Here is a 27,254-nt window from a genome sequence, read left to right as displayed (position 1 = left end):
CGTGATGATTTTCAACAATGCTTTGAGTATGTCCAAATGCTTGCAGACTGGCTGGATTTTCTCCCTAGGGAGTTGTTCATATTTAAATTTGTTGCAACAGAGATGGAAAACATTTTTGAGAAGGAAATATGGGAGTCTAGGAATTTACAGGGCTTATGACCTGTCACTTTTAATGCGTAGATATACGTTTCGAGGGGTACTGGACCCGTCAATACAAACCGATGTATTTACATCAAAACTTAATGGGGGAGGCATCGGTTGTGTATCTTCATAATCGCGCAGGAGAATTTATCTTTAACTATACCGTCATGGCGAAGGTATGCCGTCCTTAGCTTCCCACCGTAATCGCGGCCCTGGACGAATGTTTTCCACATGGCTACTCTCAGTTAAACACCTGAAAAGGGGAAATCGAGTGAGGATAAGTACGTCTCGTAGCGTAGTGGTGGCGCGTTCGCCATCCATACGGTCCTGGGTTCAATTCAGCCATATCAGGGTCAGGTGCAGCACCGGGGGACGTGCGAACATGATGGAGGAATGGAAGAAGATACTAGTGATCGACCGAAGCTTCGGTTTCTGTTATATTGACTTTGAAAACATCTATCTCAATAATATAAACATAAACGTAATATAAAATAAAAAATGCGTGTCTTAACGTCACTCAAACCAGTTTTTAATTCATTCATACTAGTAATTATGGTAGTTAATATCTCGTCTTGTCGACATTAGATCTCATGGGATATAATTTATTAAATTATATGGCGAATCCGATTCAAATACGTTTTACAATATACAATACATACATATCCTATTGTATTTGATAATTAATAAAAGGAGGTTAGCAACTTTAATTAATACTTAGAATGTACACCATTTTAAAAATTTATTTCAACAGAGGGAAAACATTGTTAAGAAGGGAACATGGAACTGTCATTAAGGTCATAAGCCCTGATAGGTCATAAGCCCTGATAGGTCATAAGCCCTGTAAATGCCCAGACGTCCATATTCCCTTCTCAACAATGTTTTCCCTCTGTTGAAATAAATTTGAATATGAATAACTCCCTAGGGAGCAGATCCAGCCAGTCTGCAAGCATTTAGACATACACAAACATTTTTGAATTAACTACCTGGTAAAAGAAGAAGTATGAAAATTGGAAAATTGTTTTCAGGCGTTGCCTAGTAGGTGATTTGGTTCAGCCGGATTAATCTCACCCACATAATAAAGGTTTTAGCTCCTTTACTTCACAAAAGTCAACAGGTGGAAGAGTTGAGGAAATGTGGGTGTTTAAACATGGGCAGAATGGTGAATGTTACACAGTGTATAAAGTGGTCATTTAAATCAGCCAATGACAGGTCATAAGCCCTGTAAATGCCAAGACATCCATATTCCCTTCTCAACAATGTTTTCTCTCTGTTGAAATAAATTTGAATATGAATAACTCCCTAGGGAGGAGATCCAGCCAGTATGCAAGCATTTGGACATACTCAAGCATTGTACACCATTTTTCATTACTTTTAATGATTCTCAATCATTACAAAAGAGTTAGTCAATCAAAGGGCATATTGTAATGTTTGCTACCCTTGAATTCAATGTTATTAATGCTTTTTTCACAATTTTATAAATGACGTTATTGAATCAATGTACAGTTTCAAAATTAATCAGTATTAACCTTTTCATATTGCATAATTTTGTAGCAGAAAAATACATTTCAATGATTAATTGAGAAATTCAGACATGCATATATTTAATTTGAGAGAACACTTACTTTAAACAACATAACAATATTTTTCTGTCTACACTCACTTAAAAGGTTGCAAACATTCTTACCCATTAATACTAAATGCACTCTAGTACAAGCATTACCAATACCCATTCTAGATTACGCTTATGTTTCCTTGACTAATTTAAGCTGTGAGCAACTCGGTAAACTTGAACGACTTCAGAAAACATGCATAAGGTACATTTTTGGTCTTAGGAAATACGACCACATTTCTGATTATCGTAGGCAACTGAAATGGCTCAAAATCAGACAGCGGAGAGACTATAACTCCCTCTCACTTCTGTTCAATGGACTTCATAGTCCCAACGCTCCTATATACCTACGTGAAACATTTCAACGCTTATTAGATCATGGTTGACCTCATCGTTCTAATTCTCAAAGCACTCTCTCAATACCCATCCAGAATCCCTCTTTCTTCTCTAACTCATATAGTGTCCATGCGGCTCGACTGTGGAATCATCTCCCATCCACCATAAAATATGTTACTACAGTATCTCTGCTTAAATTACGTCTGAAGAAACATCTCCTTACTCTTCCTTAATCTCTCCTCCTTTCGTCTTTCCTCTTTTTTCCTTTTTCCCATAGAGTAATAGTATTGATTTCAGGTAATTTATAAACAAATACGTTTAATTCTTTTTTATATATCTTTGGCTTTTTAATCGTTATTTTCTATCAAATATGTTTTGTTACGTGAATTGTAAAAATTAAACTATTATTTAATCGGCTGGTCGGAAGAAATTGCCATTTGTACGCCAATGTACAAATAACATTATGTGCAAAAAGTTAAATAAATAAACAAACATACGAGGGTTGATTGCTATGTTTTACCCCTGACCTATTTCGAAAGGGATGAAAAAGAGTCTTTGTACCTTTTTTTCACATAGTCTCTCTGGACTTGAATGCACTAAGCATGGGTAACTCAATTTTTATCCGGTTCAAAAAGACGGTTCAAACGCTTTAGAGCGAAATATGGCATTTTCACAAGTCGGAGATAAAGTTAAAAATGTTATATATATTTAAGCAGGTTTTTAGGATTCTAACGATAAAACTATCAATGTATTCAAAATAGTTTTAATTTATAATTTTCGAGTTTAAAAATGAGCACATACAAAACTGCTCGAAGTTAGCATCACGTCATTTTGACGTCACGCATTATGACCGCCGACTGCGATTCTAATTTATTGTTGCTACTATTGTTTTATTGTTTACATTGCGCATTAAGTTTGGCGCAAAAACATCATACATGCCGTTTGTCCCACAAGGGGCGAAAGTTTTGTTTACGGGCAATTCAAAATATGCATTATTATAACTAACGGCCGGAGCCAATTGGTACTAAATTAAGGTTAAATATAATTGAAGGAAAACATAGTTTTTTTTTTATGGTTAAACTCAATAAAAGCAATGTATAGTTAATAAAAAGAATACAAGATTTATATTAAAACAGTGAAATATAGAAGAAAAGTAGCTAATAAAAGATACATGTTAGGTTTGTTAATCTTAAAAAGAAACACGAATTCAGCAAAAATAAAAATAAATAGACATTTAAATGAGTATATTATACAAACAGATTAAATCTCCGGTTCATCGGTTATTTTAAAAAAAAAAAATATTTTATTCAAAAAACATACAGTCATACAAAATAAGTATTAAAAACAACAAATTATTTAACATCAAAAGACCAATTAAGTTTTCATAAATTAAAAAGATATAAACATTAAATGTGACAAAAAATAAAAAATAAATAAGAATTTTATGTGAGAAAAGAATAATTGTTGACATTTGCGTTTTCCATGGAGGTAATAAATTAAAATAAACAAAAATACCGAATGTACACTCCGAGCCATCCACGCACACACATGAACGCACATATAAAACATATGCATTACATGCGGCACATTTACATAGCACAAACAAGATGAACATTCAGCAACTATCCCAAATAACCAACCTATGAAGAATTTTTCTGTACAAATGCAACGTGCAGTTAAAAATGTCTACATCAATACTGAGTCCGTTATAATTTTCAAAGTCAGTGGTACTTACTTCCCATGTACAACCGAATGAGCATGAACCCATCTAGGTAGCAAGTATGACTGCTGATATTTTAAACCTTTGTAGAAAATTAATCCGACGTTGCGTGACAGAGACAGAGGGTCGGTAGTGTATCTTCGTAAATTTTTATATGGCTATATCGTCATGGCGATGGTATTACTTCTGTATCTTCCGATTGTTAGCGCGTCCCGGTGCTATAAAATGCATAAGTTCAGCCGCTAATCCAATGAATAAATGTAAACCTATATCTAGACAATTCGTAAAAATAAGTCCAATATTGTGATTTTTCATTTTAAGCCCCTATTTATAAGAAAAGTTGCATCATACAAATACATATACATATATACAAATACATATATACAAATACATATAAACACATATATATACATTGTATTTTATGTTGATTTTGTTTCAGATTAAAAATGGTGAACTTCAGAATCTCGATGTTTGGATTTTTTCTATTGTTTGCATTTCTTTTAACACAAATTAATGGAAAGTCTCTAAAAGAGGTTTTTAATGCTGTTGTTTCAAAGGGTGAAAAAACCATATCAAATATCGCAACCCCTATTGAAAAAGCTGTAATAGGAATTTTGCTGGAAAGATGTAAGTGTTTTAAATTTTATTTAGAAATTTATTTATTTATACAAATACATACATATTACAAAAAAATATAATAAAAAAGTATCCCAAACTCTATGAGGCCAAGAGCCATGTGTTGAGTTGGGATACAACATAATGGAAAGTGGAAGCACGTACATAATTAAATAATAGCAATAATAAATTATTTAAATTTATTTCAACAGAGAGGGAAAAAGTTTTCGAGAAGAAATTTGGAAGTCTAGGCATTTACAGGGCTTATGACCTGTCATTGGCTGGTTTAAGTGGCCACTTTACACACTGTGTAACATTCACCATTCTGCCCATGTTTGAACATCCACATTTCCTCAACTCTTATAAAGGTTTCAGCTCTTTCACTTCACAAAAGTCAACAGATGGAAGAGTTGAGGAAATGTGGATGTTCAAACATGGGCAGAATGGTGAATGTTACACAGTGTGTAAAAAGTGGCCACTCACACCAGCCAATGACAGGTCATACGCCCTGTAAATGCCTAGACTTCCAAATTTCTTCTCGAAAACTTTTTCCCTCTCTGTTGAAATAAATTTAAATATGAACAACTCCCTAGGGAGGAAATCCAGCCAGTCTGCAAGCATTTGGACATAATCAAACATTGATAATAAATTATTATAACACAAACATACATACATATATTGCAAAGGGTATCTGGACAACACGCTTATTAGTACATAAATCTATGCAATATCTCGCAGCAGTCTCCTGCAATGGTCTCTCCCCTCAGACAAAATCCAGATTTGTACACTCTTTCTGAAAATGGCTTTCGTTTCGGAGAACTTCATATGTTCATCCAGGGCATTGATCACTCTTGGGACCGCTCTGAAATTTCGACATCGAGGTAGATAGAGATAGCACAGAAGTTAAGTGTAGGTACCGCCTCGATACGCACAGATGAAGATAGCGTTCATAATCGCGGCACTGGATTACTATGGTAGTCCGCGCGAGCAGGATCTGGGCGTTAGATTTGTGAGCACCCTGACATTTCATGAACACATAGAGACAACCAGTGGTAATGCATTGAGATGTTAGGATTTGTTCTGCGTACTGCCAGGGTTTTCGAAAATACCCGCGTACTGAGAACTCTTTACAACTCCTTGGTTTCGAAGTAGACTCGAGAGTGGCTCGATGATTTGGGGGACACATGAACGGAAGTACTCTCTTTTATGATAAAGAAAATCCAAAAGAAGTTTCTGAGATATCTCTACATGAGAGAGTGCGGGTATTATCCTTGGCTCTACCCGACCGAGTTTCTCCAGGGTATGCTTGGCTACAACAGTTTAGAGACTAGAAGGAATGTGTATTGTCGATAACCTGCATGTCGATTTTATATTTTTGCAAATCTACTATGGTGAAGGTGTGTAGTGGTATTTGCATGTTGGTGTAGTGTTGTTGTCCTGACGAAGAGACGGGTTACGTCTCGAAACCGGTAGACAGATAAGTCGGTGAGTGGTTTTATACAAATTTTATAAACATAATATTATCTTTAATTGTTTATAAAATAAAATCAGTGTTTTAAAAATAAAATGTCATTTACAACGGAATTTTATCAAGGAACAAAAAATTATAATGAACCTAATTTCGATTATTTAAATACAGTACAGTAAAATTATACGGATTAATGAGTGCCAGACGTTATCTTGATATGCAAAAATTCTTATAATTGGATTAACGATCAAATTAAGGCAATGCTTTGATAGAAAACGACAAATTTACTGTAAGATGACTTTTTATTACCTTTGAAATAATACAGTGAATTGGAATCACATTAAAAATTTGCTTAAACATGTCCAGCAAAGTAAATAGTTTTGACGAAGAAACTTGTTTACGAGCAGCGAGCTCTTTATTTCGAGGTTTTATTTTCTGATAACGATCCAGATTTTTGGAAATCTGACTGGAGTTCTACAGTATAAATTTTTTCAACCTAAAGGTTGACTAAAGTCAAATGTTTTTTTCCTTACAGGTGATTCGCTCAAGAAAGTTTTGGGTGTGACCTACGAGAAGCTGAATGAAACCTTTAAAGATCCTGAGGCAGAAGCCAGCATTGAACTGGATATATGGCAAGGAGACGAAAACGTAAGGCTTTAATTTATTTTATTTTTAGAGCAATAACAGATCACCAGTAATACTTATATACACACATACAAAACAAATCAAACTGGGCCATTAACCCTTTTTAACTTTACTGTCCAAAGTGTGCAAAGATCTGATTGTTCGCACCAGCTTTTAAAACCAGTTGACTACAATAAATATCTGGGAATAATTATTGTCAAAAATCTACGACGGAAGGTACAGATCCAATCGCTGGATTCCAGATTAAGAAAGCTGTGTCATGTATTCTGCTCACTCAGGAACATCTTGGACATTGGCACTTACAGAACTGTATTACCAGTCTGGTATAGTGGGCTGGGGAGGTTGCCAGGTGTCTTTCATAAACCCAAAAAAACAATTCTTAGAGTGATGCTTCGACGCCCCCTAACATTCCTATCTGAGACATTCTTTGAATTTATGAAGGTACTGGATATGAGTCAATTTTTTTAAAGAGTCATTGACACATTTCTGTCCATGCGGTTAAAAGAGGAGATCCCAGCAAAATGCTCGTACGAGGTTTTATTAATTTATTTTAAAGAAGCAAACAGTCGACAGTGATAAAATAACATTTTTTTAAAATACGGTTTAAAGACAGACCAGCGAAGTTTCTAAATAAGAATCATACATATTATTAAATTGTGTTACAACAAAAGGGAGTGTTTATGTGTATTTGTATGATAGTAAGTGTAGATGTGTGTTTATGTGTATTAGTGTGGGAGTAAGTGTTAAGGTGTGTGTAAGTGTGAACATCATTAAATAGTAAGTGAGATCGTATCGCAGCCAGAAATAATTTCCTGTAATTTGAATTATTGAATACCAAAAACACGTACGACTTTCGCTCTGAGAAATTTATCTTTTGTGGTCCCAAGAGTGTTTAATGTCCTGGGGAAACATAACAAGTTCTCCAAAATGAAAGCCATTTTCAGGAGTAGTGCACAAGTTTGGATTTTGTCTAAAGAAAGAGACCATTGCAGGAGACTGCTGCGAGACGTTGCATATATTTATATTTAATACAATTGTTTATTTTTTTATTTGATGACGAAGAACTAATGTACGTATATACAAAAAAGTTTCAGATTTGGAAACTGGTCATATTTACATTAGAAGCAAAAATGTTTGTTTTACAGATAACGTTCAATATAAACGATGCTGATGGTCGTTCCCTGGCTACCAAAGCCCTCGATCCTCGTCTTCCCGTGACCATCTTTCTCCATGGATTCCTGTCCAGCTCTGAGAGTGAAGCTGCTTTAGAAGTTACCAAGTCCCTGATAAACAAGGGGGGACTGAATGTCCTGGCTCTGGACGCGAGTGACTTTATCAAAAAGTATTATGTCCGGTCCAGTACTTGTGTGAGGTTCATTGGAGAAGACTTGGCCCAGTTGCTGGAGGATATCGTACGACGTATGTTTTTTAAAAATTCAATTTATGTGATTAATTGTTACTGACTTTTATATGTCTACCGGTTTCGAGAAGTGCCTGTCTCTGGGTCAGGACACCAATTAAAGAGAATCGGGTTGTGGTCCCGTGGCTAGTGTTGCGGACTCACAGATCAGAGGTCTGGGGTTCGAACCCCACTCTACCCCAACTTGGTTACCATTTTCTAATAGTGGGTTATTTACAACTCGTTGAAAATGGCCACCTAAATTGAAATATTAAGGTAAATTATAAGAACGCTATTATTTATTTTTCAAAAAAAAAAAAAAAACAAAATGCAAAACCCAAAATGACAATTTTTCCGGATTGAAAAATCACCTAATCAATTTATATCATGACTTTAATAAATACATAGGAGTTAAAATCTTACAAACAATACAGGATTTAAAGTAAATAAAATGGATATTAAATAAATATAAAACCATTTTGTTTTAAACCACTTTTTTTTTCTACTAACCCATTTTAAAGCTACACAAGCTTCTTTATAAAGATATACTTAACTAATGAATTCCATACAATTTTATTTTAAGAGTGATAATTTAATATTACATCGATACATATTTATTTATTATATATACGGCCTAAGCCAATTACAACAGTTACATGAAGAAACATAAATGCAAGAAACTGAACAAAAATAACATAAAACTATTTAGCAAAGACAAACAAGGGCAAAACAATAATTGTATACAATATATTCAAAAAAACGGAAGACCTAAAACTTTGAGCTAAACCATGCCAATCCAACTTCATCCCACACTGTTTAGTCGCGAAGAGATCTACGAAAAGCAGGAAGATCTATCCCAAAGAATTCCAAGTCGTGTGATGAATTGACTAATCTACACATTCTGGACATTGGGGTACAAAAACCAAAGTTGCTCTTAGAAGATTTTATAAATAGCAGATTTTGACTTCTGGTGACTCGGTTGGGAAAATGAAAAGCAATTGATTGAAACAGAGATGGGACATCACTTAAAGCATTAAGTATTTTGAAAATGCATATAAGGTCCATCTCAGTTCTACGTCTCTCCAATGAAAACAGATCAAGAGATGGCTCTATTTCAAAATAGGAATAATTACCCCTTTGTAATCCGAGCAACCATGCCACTTTTCTTAGAAAACGGTGTTGGACAGACTCGATATGGTCAATATGAGTCCTGTATAATAATATGGAGCTTATAAGTCAAATCTTTTTGTGTGAAGTGAGATGGATACAATTTTTAAAACTAGACAGGAGTGGACTAAATGAAATATTGTTTATTTGTTTATTTTTTATTTTTTTGAATCCTTTTGAATTTTTTTTTACTTTTGATGGTTGTACATATAAAATGTCCATATTTATAGTGTATTCATGATTTTTCAAATAAGGAAGTTCAATAGTTTAAATATATATATAAATCTTTGATAATAAACTGTTAAACTGACCAAAAAAAAACAAAAATGTACTTACGTATTATTACCGCCATAATTCTCTTAATTTTAAAAAACCCCACCGAAACATCAAAATTACATAACACGCATCTAAACGATGAAACGTAACTGACAAGAAGGGAAGATTTTTTTTTTTTTAAAGAAAATAAATATTTGCGTTCTTATGATTTACCCAAATATTTAATTTCGAGAGCCATTTTCAACGAGTTGTAAATAACTAACTATTAGAAAATGGGAATTGAGTTGGGGTAGAGTGGGATTCAAACCACGGACCTTTGGTCTGTGAGTCCGAGACACCAGCCGCAGGACCACAACCCGATATATAACTTGGGTTTAACTAACGTTTATTGTGCAAACCGCTGACTGGCAGACATTCTACAACATCGATTGGCATAATCTGACCACATATGAATACATTTCTGATTATCGTAGGCTACCAAAATAGCTCAAAATTAGGCAGCGGAGAGACTATAACTCCCTCTCATTTCTGTTTACTGTACTTAATACTCCTAACGCTCGTATATACCTCCGTGAAAAAATTTAACGCTTATCAGTTCATGGTTTACCTCTTCGTTCTAATTATCAAGGGACTCTCTTAATACCCATCCACAATTTATCTTTCTTCTCTAACTCATATAGTGTCCATGCAGCTTGACTGTGGAATCATCTCCTATCCACTATCTGAGATATCTTTGTTTAAATCAGATCTGAAAAAACATCTCCTTTCTCTTCCTTAATCTCTCCTCGTTTTTTCTTTTCTCTTTATTCCCGTTTCTCATTGAGCAATAGTATTGATTTAAGGTAATTTATGTACTAATACAGTTATTTCTATATTCGTACATATTTATATATTTTTTATTGAATATGTTTTGAACTTAAATTCATCATCAATCTATGTCCACTCCCTAGTTGAAGCATATGGTTTCCACAAAAAACCTCCATGCATCTCTATCGGCTGCCAACTGCTTTGCACCCTCCCAAGTCAGGTTCTCGTCCCAAAGTTCTGACATAAATTGCCGACGAACAGTCAACAGTGGACATCCAGGACAGTTGGCAATGATCTTTAATGTTTAATTTTGTTTTGTTTTTGTTCCTTGTTTTCAGATGGGATTCCACCGTCAAACATCCACATAATAGGTCACAGTTTGGGTTCTCATATTGCTGGATTCGCTGGAAAAACCTTTCACAACCAAACCAAACGCAGAATTGGCAGAATCACCGGGCTTGATCCCGCTGGACCCTGTTTCTTCGGAGAGCAGCCGGATCTGCGATTGAAGAGGACTGATGCAGATTTTGTGGATGTTATTCACACGGATGCGGGGATTCTCGGAATCGTTGATCCATTAGGTAAAAAGATAATCAAAGGTGTTCCGCAAGGAACGAAACTTGTTCCTCTGTTAAATTATAAAATAAAATATGTATTTGTGGATTTATTATTTTGACTTTCGATGACTCCTTATCTTCAAAATATAAGTACACATAATCCTAAGCTTGTCTAAATTGTCCATATTTCACCGCAGTACGTCTCACTTAGGTGATCACGGTCGCTAAATAACGGCACCGCACTCTTTGATTTCAAATATCTGATCGCCGTTAAGAAATCTGTCTTGTTAATTCCACTGCGTCATGGCATATAATGGTCGCTAGACAATGGCACCACTTTCTTGGGAAACAAAAACAACAAACCATCACGCCGTAAGGGTAGACAGAGAGGATATAACGTCACATCACTCTATCTTTGCATACAGATCTCGCTTCCTCTACATTCATACGTCTTCTCTCGCACGCGCGCCGATTATTTGTTGAATTTGGTCATGCCATGTCTTTCTCGGTCTTCTTCTATTTCTGCATCCATCAACCTTCGCATTGTAAATATTCTTGGCCGTTTTTTCTACACGTCCAAACCAGCGCAGAGCTCCTTTCTTGATTCTGTCGATAATGCTTGTCTCAGCCTTACATAATATACGAATCTCAACATTTGTGAATCTATCGTACATAGTTTCACCACACATTCGCCTGAGAGATCGCATTTCGACTGCATTTAGCCTACTTTCATCCCTGTTTTTCCAAGTCCATACTTCACTCCCATACATCAGGGTTTGGACCTGGACTCCGTTGTGAACTGTTAATTTTGCCTCTTACGTCAAACATTTATTTTCCAAGGTTTATGTAAGTGCACCGTTCACTCTGTTCTCGGCACTCACTCTCCTTTCAATATCTTTCTGAATCATTCCACCCCTAGAAAACATACTTCCCAGATACACAAATTCCTCTACTTGTTGAAGTATAACTCTATTCACAGTGATTTCACATTTAGTCATACTTTCATTTCTTTCAAATAACCATCACATTCAATTTATCGATATTTATCAGCAAATCGCTTCACTTGCATATATTGTAGACTTTTGTTACCAAGAATTGCAGTTCCTCTTTGTTGTTTCCAATAATCACGACATCATTAGTATACGAAAGACAATTGACATTTGAATCACCCATTTTTGCTCCCGTTCTTAAGCCTTTCAGTTCTTTCATGCAGTTATCGATATACACAAACCGTTATGGCTGGATCAGTTCCTAAATATCCGAAACTTGAGACTCGAGACGTCTTGCTATAAATAAACTTTTTGTTTTCGAAACTGAAATACACAAACTGACCGTTAAATTATATTTGATATTTAATCACTTTACCAAAATGATGACGATTCGCTGATTATTTTTAATTTTATTTTTCAGGTCACGTCGACTTCTATCCAAACGGTGGTGAGAAGCAGCCTGGCTGCGTGGTCCCTCCCTGTAGTCACAGCCTATCTTGGCGACTCTTTAGCGACTCTGTCCAGGCACCTTCCACATTCCAAGCGGTCAAGTGTGCGGACTGGAAGTCTTTCGAATCCGGATCTTGTTCTAATGAGAGGACTCGCATGGGATATGAAGTACCAAGAGCGGCCAGAGGAAAATACTATCTCAAAACTTTAGGAGACGCTCCTTATGGCTTAGGAGAGGAAGGAATAGAGTGTAGATCAACGCTATCAAAAATCAAATCTGTTTTTAACGTATTTAAACATTAGGAATATGAAAATGCATAAGGGTAATAAAATCTCAAAATTTCAGGAGACGCTCATGGGTTGGGAGAGGAAGGAATAGCATGTAGATCAACAGTATCATTTTTGATTTTTCAAATCTATCTTTGACATATTTAAAAATTAGAATCATGGAATGAAGAATAGTCCAGAAGGAGCGTAGAGTCATATTTGAGTACATCGGACTGTGTCAGAAAATCCCCCCACTATGCCCTACTTTCGCGGCGCGCATTCGTAATGTCGCCGCGTAATGTTGCACGATGGGAAAAAATATAATCATAACACAAATGTAAGGTAAGAAACAAGATATTTGATAATTTTAAAAAAAATATTTTGCACGCGGAAATATTGATTGACACAACAGAGTAGATAAGTAAATGGTCATTTAATAAGAGTAATTGAATTAATGAACTTTGAACTTAAAATATAAAACAAATTTTATTTTACATCAAACGGATATTTTTATATCATGTTAAATAATATTTGATGTTTTAATGATAATGTCGTTTAAATGTCCACCACGGCGTTGTTTAATCTGAGGTCTAATTTTCATTAGTTCTTTCATTAGATGAGCAATGTAGGGTAAAAAGTTTACTACCCTGGCAACACTAACAATATATCCGTTTTTTTTCCAATAATTCCCCCACTATGCCTCACTTTCGCCGCGCGCATTCGTGATGCCACTGTGTAATGTTGCACGATGGAAAAAAATATAATTATAACACAAATGTAAAGTAAAAAAAGCAATCTGTTAATTTCTCTAAAATTTAATTATGCACGCGGAAATACTGATTGACACAACAGAGTAGATAAGTAAAGGGTCATTTAATAAGAGTAATTGAATTAATGAACTTTAAACTTAAAATGTAAAACAAATTTTATTTTACATAAAACGAATTTTTTTATATCATGTTAAACAATATTTGATGTTTTCAAGATAATGTCATTCAAATGTCCACGATAGAGTTGTTTAATCCGAGATCCAATTTTCATTAGATGAGCAAAGTAGGGTAAAAAAAACTTACTACCCTGGCAACACTAACGAAACGTTCATTTTGTTTCTTCGACAATCTGACACATGGAAAAATAATTCAATTTTTAAGTAATGCATTTGTTACATATATATTCATTTGCTAATTAGACATGAAATGTGATTGCATCCTGTTTCTTTAAGATCCTAGCAATATTTCTATACTTTAAAACGTAAACCGACTAATTTATGAGTAGTTTAGTCGCCTTCTGTTTGATGTGCGTATGCGGTTTCTGGACTATTCTTGAATGATGAAAAATCATTTGAGGGTAATACTATTTCAAATTTAGGCTTGGGAGAGGAAGGAATAGAGTATAGATCAACGATTTTAAATATCAAATATTTTTTTAAAATTAAAGTGGTAATTTTTTTATTGATATTGAAAGCATTAACTTATTGTTCAAACAATTTACTAAATGTTATTGAATATTTGTATATAACCACTTACCGACTTTTCTATGTCTACCGGTTTCAAGACGTACCCGTCTTTTCGTCAGGACACCAATTAAACCAACATAAAAAACCTACTATACACCTTCGCAACAGTTGTTACACAAAAATAAAAAACCAACATGCCATACATTTAATAATTAAAATAATAGCAAGTCTTAATGCACTGATTAGGTTATGAAAATATTTTATGTTGTGGGAGAAATAGTTGAAAAAAGGGGGATGAAGGTAGGGGCGTCAGTTTAATAGATATAGGGTGACCATTGCAATGGAACATCGTATAATGGGCTATATTGAAAGGTTGTTTGATTATTGATCAAAGGAAGATTATTTTTTTACACTTTGCTAATGTGAAATATTTCCATATGATTTACTTTTAGCCTAGACTTTCAACTCCAATTTAAAAGCGTTTAGTGGGTTTTGCATGTTAGATACGCTGTGATTGGTGTACCAACTCAGTGCCCTATGCACCGTTGGGTGCGGAAAGCGAATGATGATAATAAAATGATATATTAATGTTAAGGTTGTCTCCGTTTTTTTTCCAAATTATGTAAAATAACAAATTATATCAAATTAGTCAATGTATTTTCCTTCATTGCTTTACAAACAATTAGTCAATAATTCATAACGTCTTCACCGTACACTGCGCAAATATCGCGAGCAGCTTTGGCGGCTTTATTCCCTCGATTACACGTGAACAGTAGGAGATGTCGAAAATACACGCTTTCGGCAATGTGACGTTCCATTTTGGGCTTGGAATAAAAAATAATAATATTTGTAACGTAAAAGCAAACACAATATCATGTAGAGGATAAAATTTCGTTTCAAATGACGTTTGTATAACCTATATGGAAATATATAAAATAAGGAAACATCACATACTACAAATACCGATAAAAATATATGAAATGAATTTAGAATAATTACTTGTATTTTCAAAATGAATATGGATATTGTGGAGAAATGTTCTCATACATAAAAAAAAAAATATAAAAAAATATGTCACTAGAAAAACGTGACATGTTTGGCATTGATAATTGTGACGAATTCGTGACGATGTTCTATAAAAAATAAACGGTTGGGAACAAAGTTTAAAATGAAGATGAATCGTGACGTTTTAGTGGCGTGTCCAATGCAATGACCGTAAAATTTTTTTTTACTCGACTGTATTTCATAGCCTCTTATTACTTTTAAAATGTAAAAAAACGTGATATTTCTCTATGGTTATATTCAGAATAAGTTTAATGGAGAAACATTACATATTTACAAAATGTACCTGTGAAAAAATCGTGATTAATTTGCTTTAATAATAATATTTTTTTATTGTTTTAATATCATATGAAATAAAACAAAAAAAAATTTGTTTAAATACTATGTCAAGTTTATTTTTATAGGTGAATCATTTATGTTTTAATCAATTCTAAATAAATATCCATGTCTGCCTTATTTATTTATAAATTTGTACAAACCAAAAATGTTTTGACTATGTCCAAATGTCTGAGAGTTATTTATATGTTAATAATATACAGAATACGAATGGTGATATAATTTCACATGCTGATTGTACCGTACTCATTATAAGGGGATTTTCATGAGACGAAGTAAATTTAAAATAAAAAATAGATATTGATAAATTAAAAGAATGGCTCGATGACAATATTTTGTCTCTAAATACCGAAAAAACATATTACATCACTTTTAAATTGAAAGAACAAGTTATACCTCCTATAAATATTTGTAACCACACAACAAAATGCAATAAAGGATATCAGTTTCATAATGATAATTGCCTTCAAATCACTGAAAAAAATTGCATAAAATATTTAGACATTATAATTGATGAAAATATAAAATGGAAGGAGCAAATAAATAATATTGTAAATAGAATGCGAAAACTTATGTATGTAATTATTAAATTAAGAAATATTATCGGAAAATTAAAATCAATTTACTTTGCATTAGCCCGATCCATATTACAGTACGGAATAATCGGATGGGGTGGTGCTTTAAGAAAAAAATTACCGGCCGAAAAAATACAGAAAATTATTTATTTATTTTATTCACACTCTTTATCAAAATACAATTCCATGTTCACTTTGCCCAGCTAACAAGGGTACATACCCCGTTCCAAGCTAGGCAATTACATTTTAATATATTATAATAATTAACAAATTTATATAGAGCAGAGACAAACAAAATATAAACTTATTCGGATACAAATTTTGATTCATATACATACAGACATACACATATATACACACATATATATGTATATATATACACATATATACACATGTACATACACACACACGTACATACACCCATGCGCATACACATACATACATACATTCATAAAAAAACATAGACAATTTATTTATGCGAAACTTCATGGTTGTTATCTATAAATATATATTTTTTTAATTATTCCTTATTTTTTATATTTTATTTTTGACATCCAGTAAGATTCTACAATCCGTGGCATGTATTAACTTTTCTGACTCCCTACGGAACTCCCTCCCTAATTATAATAGGTATTTTTGAAAAAACCGTCTACTTTTCTCGCTGTGAAATTATTTTTAAAAAATTAAGGTTTTAGATTTAAAATTGTTATACGAAAAGAATTGTTTGCTTCAAATACATATAGACAAAATAAATAGTAGTATTTCTAGTTCACAAAACGTAAGTACGCGACTTAGCAGGTGGTAATATCTTAATTCCCAAATTAAAAACAACTACAGCACAACATCAATATATTTACAGAGGAATATTTTTATTTAATGAAATGAACAAAGAAAATGTGCAGGTAGGAATACAATATATTTAAGAAAGAAATGAAAACTTACATTTATAATTCTTTTTTGTGTAGCACTGATTAAAAACACAGTTTTTTTTGTAATTTATATTTTGTCCTAAAAATTTTAATTATTAAAAATAAAATAAACAAACTATTGTCATAAGTCACTCCCATTATGTGTACAAGAATTGTTTTTTCTTTTACGTAATGGGAAACGTTAATGTAAATGTATTTATTTAATTAATATAAAAATTGTGCATATTAGTAGTAATATTGTATACTTATATTTGTAATATGAATTTAAAAAAATAAATTAATGTTGCAACAGAGAGGAAAAACATTTTGAGAAAGGAATAGGGAAGTCTAGGCATTTACAGGGCTTATGAATTTAATTGAATATTTATTATGATATTATGTCGGCCTCGCGTTGTAATGGTCAGCGCGTTTGCCTACCATGCAAGAGGTCTCGGGTTCGGTTCCCGACATGTTTGATATGAAATATTGATTTAAAAGGGTGTTTTCACACTAGAATATTTTATAGTCCCTGGACTGGTACATGAAGCGAAAGACTGATCATTTTACCTTCATGTAACAAAAATGATCAAGATACTTTTTATTTATTTATTTAACTTTTTGTAAATAATGTTATTTGTACATTGGCGGGCTCATTGCCAAATGGCAATTTCTTCCAACTAACCGATAAAATAAAAGTTTTATTTTTTAATTTAAGTTACAGAACATATTATTTAATATAAAATAAAGATTAAAAAGCGTAAGATTTATAAAAATATAAATAAACGTATTTGTTTATAAATTAACTTAAATCAAAACTATTACTCAATGGGAAAAAGGAAAAAAGAGGAAAAACGAAAAGAGGAGAGATTAGGGAAGAGAAAGGAGATGTTTCTTCAGACGTGATTTAAACAGAGGTAATTTAGTAACATCTTTGATGGTGGATGGGAGATGATTCCACAGTCGAGCCGCATGGACACTATATGAGTTAGAGAAGAATGAGAAATTGTGGATGGGTATTAAGAGAGTGCCTTGAGAATTAGAACGAAGAGGTAAACCACTAACTGATAAGCGTTGAAATTTTTCACGCTATTGATAGGCTGCGATTGGTGTACCAATGCAGTGCCTTATGCACCATTTGGTGTGAAAAAGGAATGATGATAAAGATGATGATGATCTAAGCAGATATGGCAAATGTGTCATATCAAGTCAGGAGGATAACAGCTTGCTTCTGGAATGCTTGTCTTTGCTGTAGAAACACATCGACAGTACTGTTTACAGAGATTTTATTGAGGATCCTTGGCAGAGGAGAAAATAATCTGACGTTGCTTCTAACATTTCCCACAGCAAAGACAGCATTTGTACGGTGAGCAAGGATATTATGGGCATCTACTCTTATATAGTTGGATATTATTTTGTGCAAGAATATTAAACCAGCCAAAATCCTTCTGAACTCTGAAATGTGAAAGAATTCTAGATGATCATAGAAATTAATTATAATAATATTTAATCCATTACTAAATTTTTACGGTTTTTAAAGTTTACATTGAACCGATTAAAATTATTAACCGCTATTTATGTATAAGTATATAAAATCAATATGTTGCTGCTCTTACTGTGTCATTAATTTTGAAGGTGTTTTTAAATTGACTTAAATTTATTTTCTTATTTAAAGATTCTTTAAAGATTCGTTTCATCGTTTCTTTGAATCCCTTAAAATATGTATGTGTAAATTTATGTTTTTCCTTTTTAAATTTTTTTAATTATTATTTTATTTTATTTTTACATCTGAGCATGTTTTTCATTCTTTATTTTAATTCTTAACTTTTAATTTCTTTTACAAATTTTCTTCATTTTCTTACTTTAATTTAAATTTTTGAACAACTTCTATTTACGTTTTTTTTCCACCTCTTTTTTGTACTTTAATTAATAATAACCTTACATATAAATACTTTATCATATGGAAACTTCACTGGTCCATTAGAGTTAAGTCTAACTGTGTAAAATATAAAACTATGTAATTGTACTGCATGTTTCCTAAATAAAAGAAAATAAAAATAAATAAATAGAATAAGAATATATATATAATTAAGTACTAAGTAAATAGATATATAATTAAGAATATATATAATTAAGTGACAATAGTATGTAATTAAATTCAATCAAGCTACGAACGAATTATTTACACAGTTTATTTGTAATTTTTGGAGATACTTGTGTTACTACTATTATGAAAATTTCCAAATACCGTATTTTATTTATTTATTTATACATCAACGGTTCAAAGAACCTTTTACAAAAAAATCATAATTTACAGAAATAATCACAGCAGTGAACAATAATCATGAAGTATAAAGTATGAAATAATAGAATAATTAAAACTAAAAAAATTAGTAAACATATAATACAAAAAATAAAAAGTTAAAAAGAAACATATTATTTCTAAATAAAAAATAGCAAAAACCATGAGAAAATTTTATATACTAAATATAAATATAACACAGTAAAGTTAAAAATAACTAGATAATAATAATAAAAAAAATTAATACAACATGAGTACTTTTTTTAATTTATTTTTTATTTATTTACAATTTTAAAAAACCCGTTAGAGTTATATTAGAAATTTAATATTGTCTAGTCATTTTATGTTTCGTCTAGTCTAGTTAGTTCAGTCATCATGTGCTTTTTCAGATTGATTTTAAATTTGTCTCCAGTAAAAGTTTTCAAGTAGTAAGGTAAGTCGTTGTAGTGTTTAAGTCCATTATGTAGTATTTTTGACTGTCTTGTGTTTGTCTTTGCTTTTTCAAAATGATAGTGTTGTTGTTGTCTGGTGTTATATTTGTGTATGTCAGCATTTTTGACTAATATTATGCCGTCATCTTGTATGTTTCCCAGTGTTATTTTGTGCACAATTTTTAAGGTCTCAATTTTAGTCAAGTAGTTTATGTCAAACTGCTGTGTTTTTTTTAAATAAAAGTTTTTAAGCAATAAAACAAAAAAAAAAAAACTTAAATTACTAAATAATACCTCTATTTAGTGAAATCATCATCATCAGTTGGTTGGAAGAAGTTGCCATTTGGCAATAAATCCACCAATGTACAATTTAAAATTATGTGTTACATGTTAAATAAAGAAATAAAAAATCACGTATTCCAGGAAACAAAGTTAAATTTAATAATATATTTAAAAATAAATCCATTATTTTTGTAAAAAAAAACGAGTGAGAATTCGTTTTAATTCACAAACAGAATTTGTATTGAAAATATCGAATATTTGTTCTAATTCATTTCCATACCTATGTATCCTGGGTACTGGGTATAGGTGAGTGCATTTCGAAGTTAGTCCGTGAATTAATGCAATTTTGCGTGTAAGACGCATCAGACCATAAGACGAACCCTTAAATTTTATCTTAAATTCTTATTTTAAAAAAAAAATGCTTTGGACGATAAGACGCATCGAACAGTAATACGTACACCAATTTATGATTGAATTTTCAGAGGAAAAAAGTGCGTCTTATGGTTCCAAAAATAAAGTAGGTATTAGGGAAATATCACGGTGTTTTTAAACATTTTTAAAGCAATAAAGGTCCATGAAATATTGTCCAGTAAAACAATTAATATTTGCTACTAATTAGTAGAATAAAAAACATTTTAAAATTTGTTATTTTGAATTCCCGCAAAAATGACCGTTCCATTGGCTACGCCCCTAATACGTCACGATTCATGTTTATTTGTTCCTGGCCATTTAATTTTGTTTAGAACATCGTCACGCATCTCGACGTCACAGCTATCAAGGCCAAATTGGACAGGTGCCGTGGCTTAGTTGGTTAGACAGCCAACTGTGAAACTGGCGCCGCGGGTTCGATTCCCGCCATTTGCAAAAAAAATCCAAGAAAGATTTTTTCTTAATTGGTCTGGATGTTGCGGTGTATTTTTCATCACCTCCTTCCACATCCCCTCTATCCCACGTGCTGACAAGCCTCTAAATTGAGGCTTAGCGGGTTATTCCTTTTTTTTTAAAACCTGTCGCATTTTTCTAGTGACTTTTTTTTAAAAAATCTTTAAATTTATGTATGAAAACATTTCTCCGTAATATCCATATTGATTTTGAAAATACAATTAATTATTCCAATTCCATTTCATATATTTTTTATCGGTATTTATAGTATGTGATATTTCCCTATTCTAAGATAGTTGAAGTCCTGATGATGATAAAGTAGCCTTATTGCCGGACTTATTGCTAAAAGCAACAAGTCCGGCAAAGTACTGATTCTTTGTAATGGAAGATTTTAATCAATAAATAATATTAATCCTTTTTGTAAAACTCCTTAATGGGTGAAAAGTCTTTGCCTACAAAAATTTGAACAAATTAAAGCTGTTCTTGAAAAAAGGCAATATTTCATAATAAAATTTATAGCGCTAAGACTCGAGATTATGCTTTTTACCTGCATAACATTGCGTGCATTTTCCAGATGCGGAAAATGCAATGTCAAGCATAATATGAGACATAACATGGCTTGTTATGCTCAAGGTAATAAAGGTAATATCTCTCTCTACCAGAACAATCTTAAGTGTTTACTCATTGAATATGCATATTAAAGACGTAATTATTAACAAACACAGTTCAATCAATATTGCAATTTATTCCAACAGATATGTAGAAAAAATTGTTTTATTTTATTTTTATTTATTTATTAAAAGAAAACAACTGCCATTACATCAAAAAAATATGTATCAACAAATAAACCAAAATTATAGGCCTATTATAGTTTTCTGTACATTTCTATGCATTTCATAATATACACAATTTATTGTTCACTTTGCCCAGCTGTATGAAACAGTACTTACGATTTTCTTGTTGTATTACTGTAGAATGTTTTGGTACTTAAACTTTCTACTGAATATGCTGTATAATTTTAAGGATTAATTTTTTTTATATAAATCTTGGGTATAAGGAAATTTATGTTTAAAAAAAAATATTAAGCCAAATATGTAGCATTATAAATGTTTGTAAAAGGCAGATTTGCCGTTTTTGTTAATAAAATAAAATTACTAAATACAATGTCAAAAAAAGAAGAAAAAAATCGTACGTTGAAATAGCCACAATCACACGTAAAAAATATCTAAAATATCACATTGATAATGAAATAATAAAAAATAAAAATAAAAAGTTTTTTGTTTAATCGAACTTAAAAATCCTTTCGCGCGGAGATCCATACGGAGTAATACGGAGCTATCAGTCCTCTCTTCTTTCTTCTTTCAAACAAGAGAAAATAATTACAATATTAAAGAGCACAAAAAAAACAAAATATAAGGTAGATATAGTTAGATTAAATTATAATTACTATTTTGAATTAGGGTTCTAGCATTTTCTGTAAATTTGTTTAATGTGAGGAAATACTCGTATATATCTATTTCAGCAAAAAAACGTGTTATAATTATTTAAAATTCTGGGCTAAAATTCATTCTTATTATTATTCGTGCTTGAAATGCCAACATGCGATAATTGTTGCAGCCGAGTTGTACGTTGAGGGATACGAATTTTAATTTTTTCAAGCAGTTGAGGGCAATCTAAGTTGTTATTGCATATTTTGTTAAGGAAAACGGTATCATTGATGATTCTTCTAGATTGTAAGGCATCGATTTTGTGATGTACTGCAGCTTCTTCATAGTTATTTAAATGTAAATATTGACGACAGTTTAGGTAAACAATATTTTGAGTTTGTCCAAATTTTTGTAGACAAGAACTGGATTCAACTCCCTGGGGAACTGTTTATATTAACATATTACAACAGAGATAAAGAACATTTAAGAAAAGGTAATATATAAGTCTAGGTATCTACAGGGCTTATGACCTGTCAATGTCTGGTTTAAGTGGCCACTTTACACACTGTGTAACATTCACCATTCTGCCTATATTTGAACATCTATAGCCCTACAATTCTTCCATCTGTTGATGTTTGTGAAGTTAAAGAGCTTAAACCTTTATTTATGCTGGTGAGATTCATCTAATTGAATTATTTCTTAGTTTTTAGAATTTCGAATTTTTAGAATTTAAGAATTATTTATAGTATGTAGGTGAAATGACCTGCTTATGACAGGTCATAAGCCCTGTAGATGCCTAGACTTCTATATTACCTTCTCTTAAATGTTCTTAATCTCTGTTGTAATATGTTAATATAAACAGCTCCCCCAGGGAGTTGAATCCAGTTCTTGTCTACAAAAATTTGGACAAACTCAAAATATTGTTGATAAATTACCTGGTTCATGAAGAAGTATAGAAATTGAAAAAATAATATTTTCAGGCGTTGCCTAGTATGTAGGTGAAATAATTCAATTGGATGAATATCACCCGCATAAATAATGGTTTCAGCTCTTTAACTTCACAAACATCAACAGATGAAAGAATTGAAGGAATATAGATGTTCAAATATAGGCAGAATGGTGAATGTTACACAGTGTGTAAAGTGGCCACTTAAACTAGCCATTGACAGGTCATAAGCCCTGTAGATGCCTAGACTTCTATATTACCTTCTCTCAAATGTTCTTCATCTCTGTTGTAATATGATGATAGTTTAGGTGATTAAAATTTTGTTTTTTGAATTTCTTTCAATTCTCGAAATATATTTGGAATATTGAGAAGACCAGACAGTGGAACAATATTCAAGGATACTGCGAACATGTGCAAAATAAAGTGTTTTTAATGTCTGTGGATTGTTAAATGGCTTACAGACTCTTAAGTAGTAAGCTTTGCTTACTGTCTTCATATATAAATATTCAATTTAATGTCATTTCCTTTCATTGTTATTACTTCGATCCAATTATTTCACACCATATTTACACTGAAAATATAAAATGAAGAAGTTCAGCCCTACGGGAAATTGGATACAAAAAATGTATTCCATCGCGCGGTAAAAATTAGAGCACTAAATTGTACCGCGAAGTTTCTTGAAAATGTACGAAAAATAATAGAAATGATTTTAATGCAAACGAACTACTTTGCATGACGTCACGAGTTCTTCTCAATCAACCAATGATAAGAGAGTTGTAAAAATTAGAGCACTAAATTGTACGGCAAAGTTTCTTGAAAATGTACGAAAAAATAATAGAAATGATTTTAATACAAACGAACTACTTTGCATGACGTTACGAGTTCTTCTCAACCAACCGAGGATAAGAGAGTTGTAATCGAGAAGAAGGGGAAGAGATTTTAAGACGTCACACGCGAAGTCATTTAAAAAATCACAAAACTTTTAAAAAACCTTAGCGCTGATAATACGATATATATATTTTTTTTAATTTTTAAAATTAATTTTAAAGTATTTTGATATATAAAAATGAAGAAAAAAACAACTGAACTTCCTCAGTGTACGCATAATTTTTTTATGATGTAAATTTAATAATCTTTTTTTATCTTTTTAATTTATGATTTCTTCTAGTTTATTCAGATAATAAATATAAGTTTACAATATTACAACTATTTACAGTTTTTATATGAATTAAATACATATATATATACTCGTACATTAAAGTTTCCCATTATGTAAAAGAAAAAACAATTCTATTGTACATAATGGTGAGTTAGTGCATAGAAAGAAGATAGCTGTTAAACTGCCGATATGTACAGAAAAATAGATCCATATTATGCGCATTGAGCTAGAGAATTGCCCTATTAATGGGAAAATTCTGACTTGCATTTGTACGGCTTCTGGGTGCGTAAAACAGTGCATGAGATCTCGCTCTAGTATAATTATTGGGAACATTTAAACTGATCTCTTTTAGGATATTTGGATTATATTTACTTCCGGAAATCAGATTATAGAAATGTTAACAAAGAAAAAAATGATGACGAGATTCGAGAGTGCTGTAACACAGCAACCCTGCTAGAAATAATGATAGATACAAGCATGGATAGTTATAACTTCCCTTAAAATATATTTATGTAGGTATCGCAAGCAGCAAGGATGATTTGCAGCAAATAGTCTCTACGATGTATGATGTATGCCTGGAGAGCGAATAGGCGATGAACGAAAGTAAGTCAAAAGTGATGGTATTTAAAAGTTAGTTACTGACTGCATAATAAATGTAAACAACGAATGTCTCGAGCAAGTAAAATAATTTGTGTATCTGGGAAGCATGTTTTCAAGGGATGGAAGAGTAGAAAAAGATGTTGAAAGAAGAGTGAATGCAGGCAACAAAATGAACGGAGCACTAAGCACAGTAATTTCTAATAAAAATATGTCAATAGAAGCTAAACTGGCAGTGCACAACGGAGTTTTAGTCCCAACACTTATGTATGGAAGTAAAACATGGAACTGGCAGATGAAGGATGAAAGCCTAGTGAACGCGGTTGAAATACGATCTCTTGTATGACAATCAATGTATGACAGGGTTACGAATGACGAAATCAGGCGAGAGTGTAAATCTGAGTCAAGTATAATTGATAAGATTAAGAAAGGGTCTCTGAGATGGTTTGGTCACGTAGAACGAATGGACTACGAAAGAATGGTAAAACAAGTATATATGGCGAAAATGAACGGCAGCGTGAGACGGGGACGACCGAGGAAGACGTGGCATGATCAGATAAACCAAAATATTAAGTCTGGTCATGTCGAAAGCAGACAGAACCGAAGGGCATGCATGACAAGATGTATGAATGTTGAAGAAGCTAGGAATGTATGCCAGGATAGACGTGTGTAGCGGTCCATTCTCTCTGCTTACCCCTACGGAGAAATGCCGTGATGGTAGTATTAGTAGCAAAAATCACTTTTGAAACCTTCATTATTCTATCTCGTAGAGTCACACCAAGCATCAGCCATTCCACAAACTGTTGTGTGCATTTAAATTTAAGGATACTTTTCCACAAGGATTGCCGTAAAAAAATAAAGTTTATAAGTAGATACTGGAAAATTTCGCGATCGCGATAAAACAAAAATCACGCGAAATTCGGCATTTTTGGGGTATTTGGAAAACAGCAAGCTTTGAACAGCCATAAAATATTTCGCCGAACATTTTAAGTTGCTAACTTCACGCTCGTTTCTCTGCGTCATTCTATGAAATCTTGGCTTGATTCGAATTGGAGGTTGGAGGCCATACTTGTTTTCATAATTTTCATAACAAGCAATTCAAATAGATCAAGTCAAAGAAGGAATCGTGTGTTAGAAATATCACATTGTAAAACGAGGCTCGCACAGAGACATGCATATTTTATAGGCCCAAAAATTTTAAATTCTTTTTTTACTGATAATATTTCATTGATTCCAAACAAATTTTCCTTCTTTTAAAAAACATGCACTATCCTGAATTCAAACTAAAGATATGAACTCTTTTTTTTCTATGATTTATTTTGTTGCCCTTTTAATAATAAGGAATATTTTTGTGTTTTTTTTTAAATATTTTTTATTTCCTTTTTTAATTACTATAAAAAAAAATACCATAATATCTTTTAGAGAATATTTTATTTTTTCTTTCTTATGTTATACAAAAATATTATAACTGTCCATTGTTTATTATAGTAGCAAATATTCATGAACATTTTCTTGTATACCCACGAACAGGCCATGCCTTTGTGAGATTTTTTTGTTTACTATTTTTCTATTAATATGTATTTCGTTGATATGTAATTATGCTTTATTTTTTAATACTCTGTTTTATTATTATGTTTATTGTAAGAAAGCAAAAAAAAAACTGTTGTATTTTCTAAGTGTTGTTATGTGCCGATTCTACTGAATATGGCGATATCTTGGGAACGAAAGAATTCTTGTGGAAAAACATATTCATGGTGTGAAACATAGGAAAAATGCCGAGAAGAATTCAGCTTGTACTTCGAAGCAATCTTATAAATAAAATATGTTACTAGAAGACAGGACGCTGTTACGGAATTGGCTAAAGACACGACTGAAACCTTTGGAAAAGCTCGATGATCCGCATGTCAGAGCCTGGATTGACAAATACATGCAAGGTGTTTGATTTATTTTTATTCTGAGCAAAACATTTATTTTTAATGTTATTTTACCGATTTTGATAACCTAACTGTTTTTGACACATGTTTAAAAGTGGTGAAAACACGACATTAGACATTTTACCTGTAATTTTTATAGTACCCAGTGAATTCGTTTCGTGAACTTCACTGATCAAAACAATTTCCAAAGCCACAACTTTTACAAACACTATTATAATTTCAAGATTAACGTCGAATGAAAACATTTGACAGTAGACTTAAAAAATTGTCGAACATTTTTCGTACAGTTTTCCTTTCTCAGTTTACAATTGATTTTTTTTCTATTAGCGTACTATTTAACTAAGAAAAAAAATTTTTTTTTGCGCGTTATTTACAAAGATATGATTTTTTAAAGTTACATTTATCAAATAACGTGCCAAATGACTGTAATCAGTGTGTCACTTTTCAGTAGTGACGTCATGAAACGGTTGGCGTTTTTACTTTCACTGACCGCGGTAGGTTGTATTTCTTCAGC

At 32.2% G+C, this 27,254-nt stretch overlaps 2 protein-coding genes across 2 annotated transcripts in view; one reads left to right on the top strand and one right to left on the bottom strand.

Annotated features, from left to right (window-relative positions):
- nvy (CBFA2/RUNX1 partner transcriptional co-repressor nervy) overlaps positions 1–27,254 on the bottom strand; it is a gene marked incomplete at its 5' end in the record, with an annotated part of 99,526 nt that overhangs the window by 30,341 nt on the left and 41,931 nt on the right. The window lies entirely within an intron of this gene.
- Positions 309–12,558, top strand: LOC148279914 (lipase member I-like). Its single transcript, XM_088229197.1, has 7 exons — positions 309–317; positions 4,364–4,433; positions 6,425–6,537; positions 7,680–7,953; positions 10,522–10,764; positions 12,151–12,467; positions 12,526–12,558. Exons 1-7 carry the CDS (start codon positions 309–311, stop codon positions 12,556–12,558), a joined length of 1,059 nt encoding a protein of 352 aa, XP_088085323.1.

Source organism: Micrasema longulum, unplaced genomic scaffold, assembly GCF_059751315.1.
Source record: "Micrasema longulum isolate JH-2025_06_02 unplaced genomic scaffold, ASM5975131v1 h1tg000644l, whole genome shotgun sequence".
NCBI lineage: Eukaryota > Metazoa > Arthropoda > Insecta > Trichoptera > Brachycentridae > Micrasema > Micrasema longulum.
Note: the sequence above shows the minus strand (reverse complement) of the source record. Positions and strands in the feature narration are given on the sequence as shown.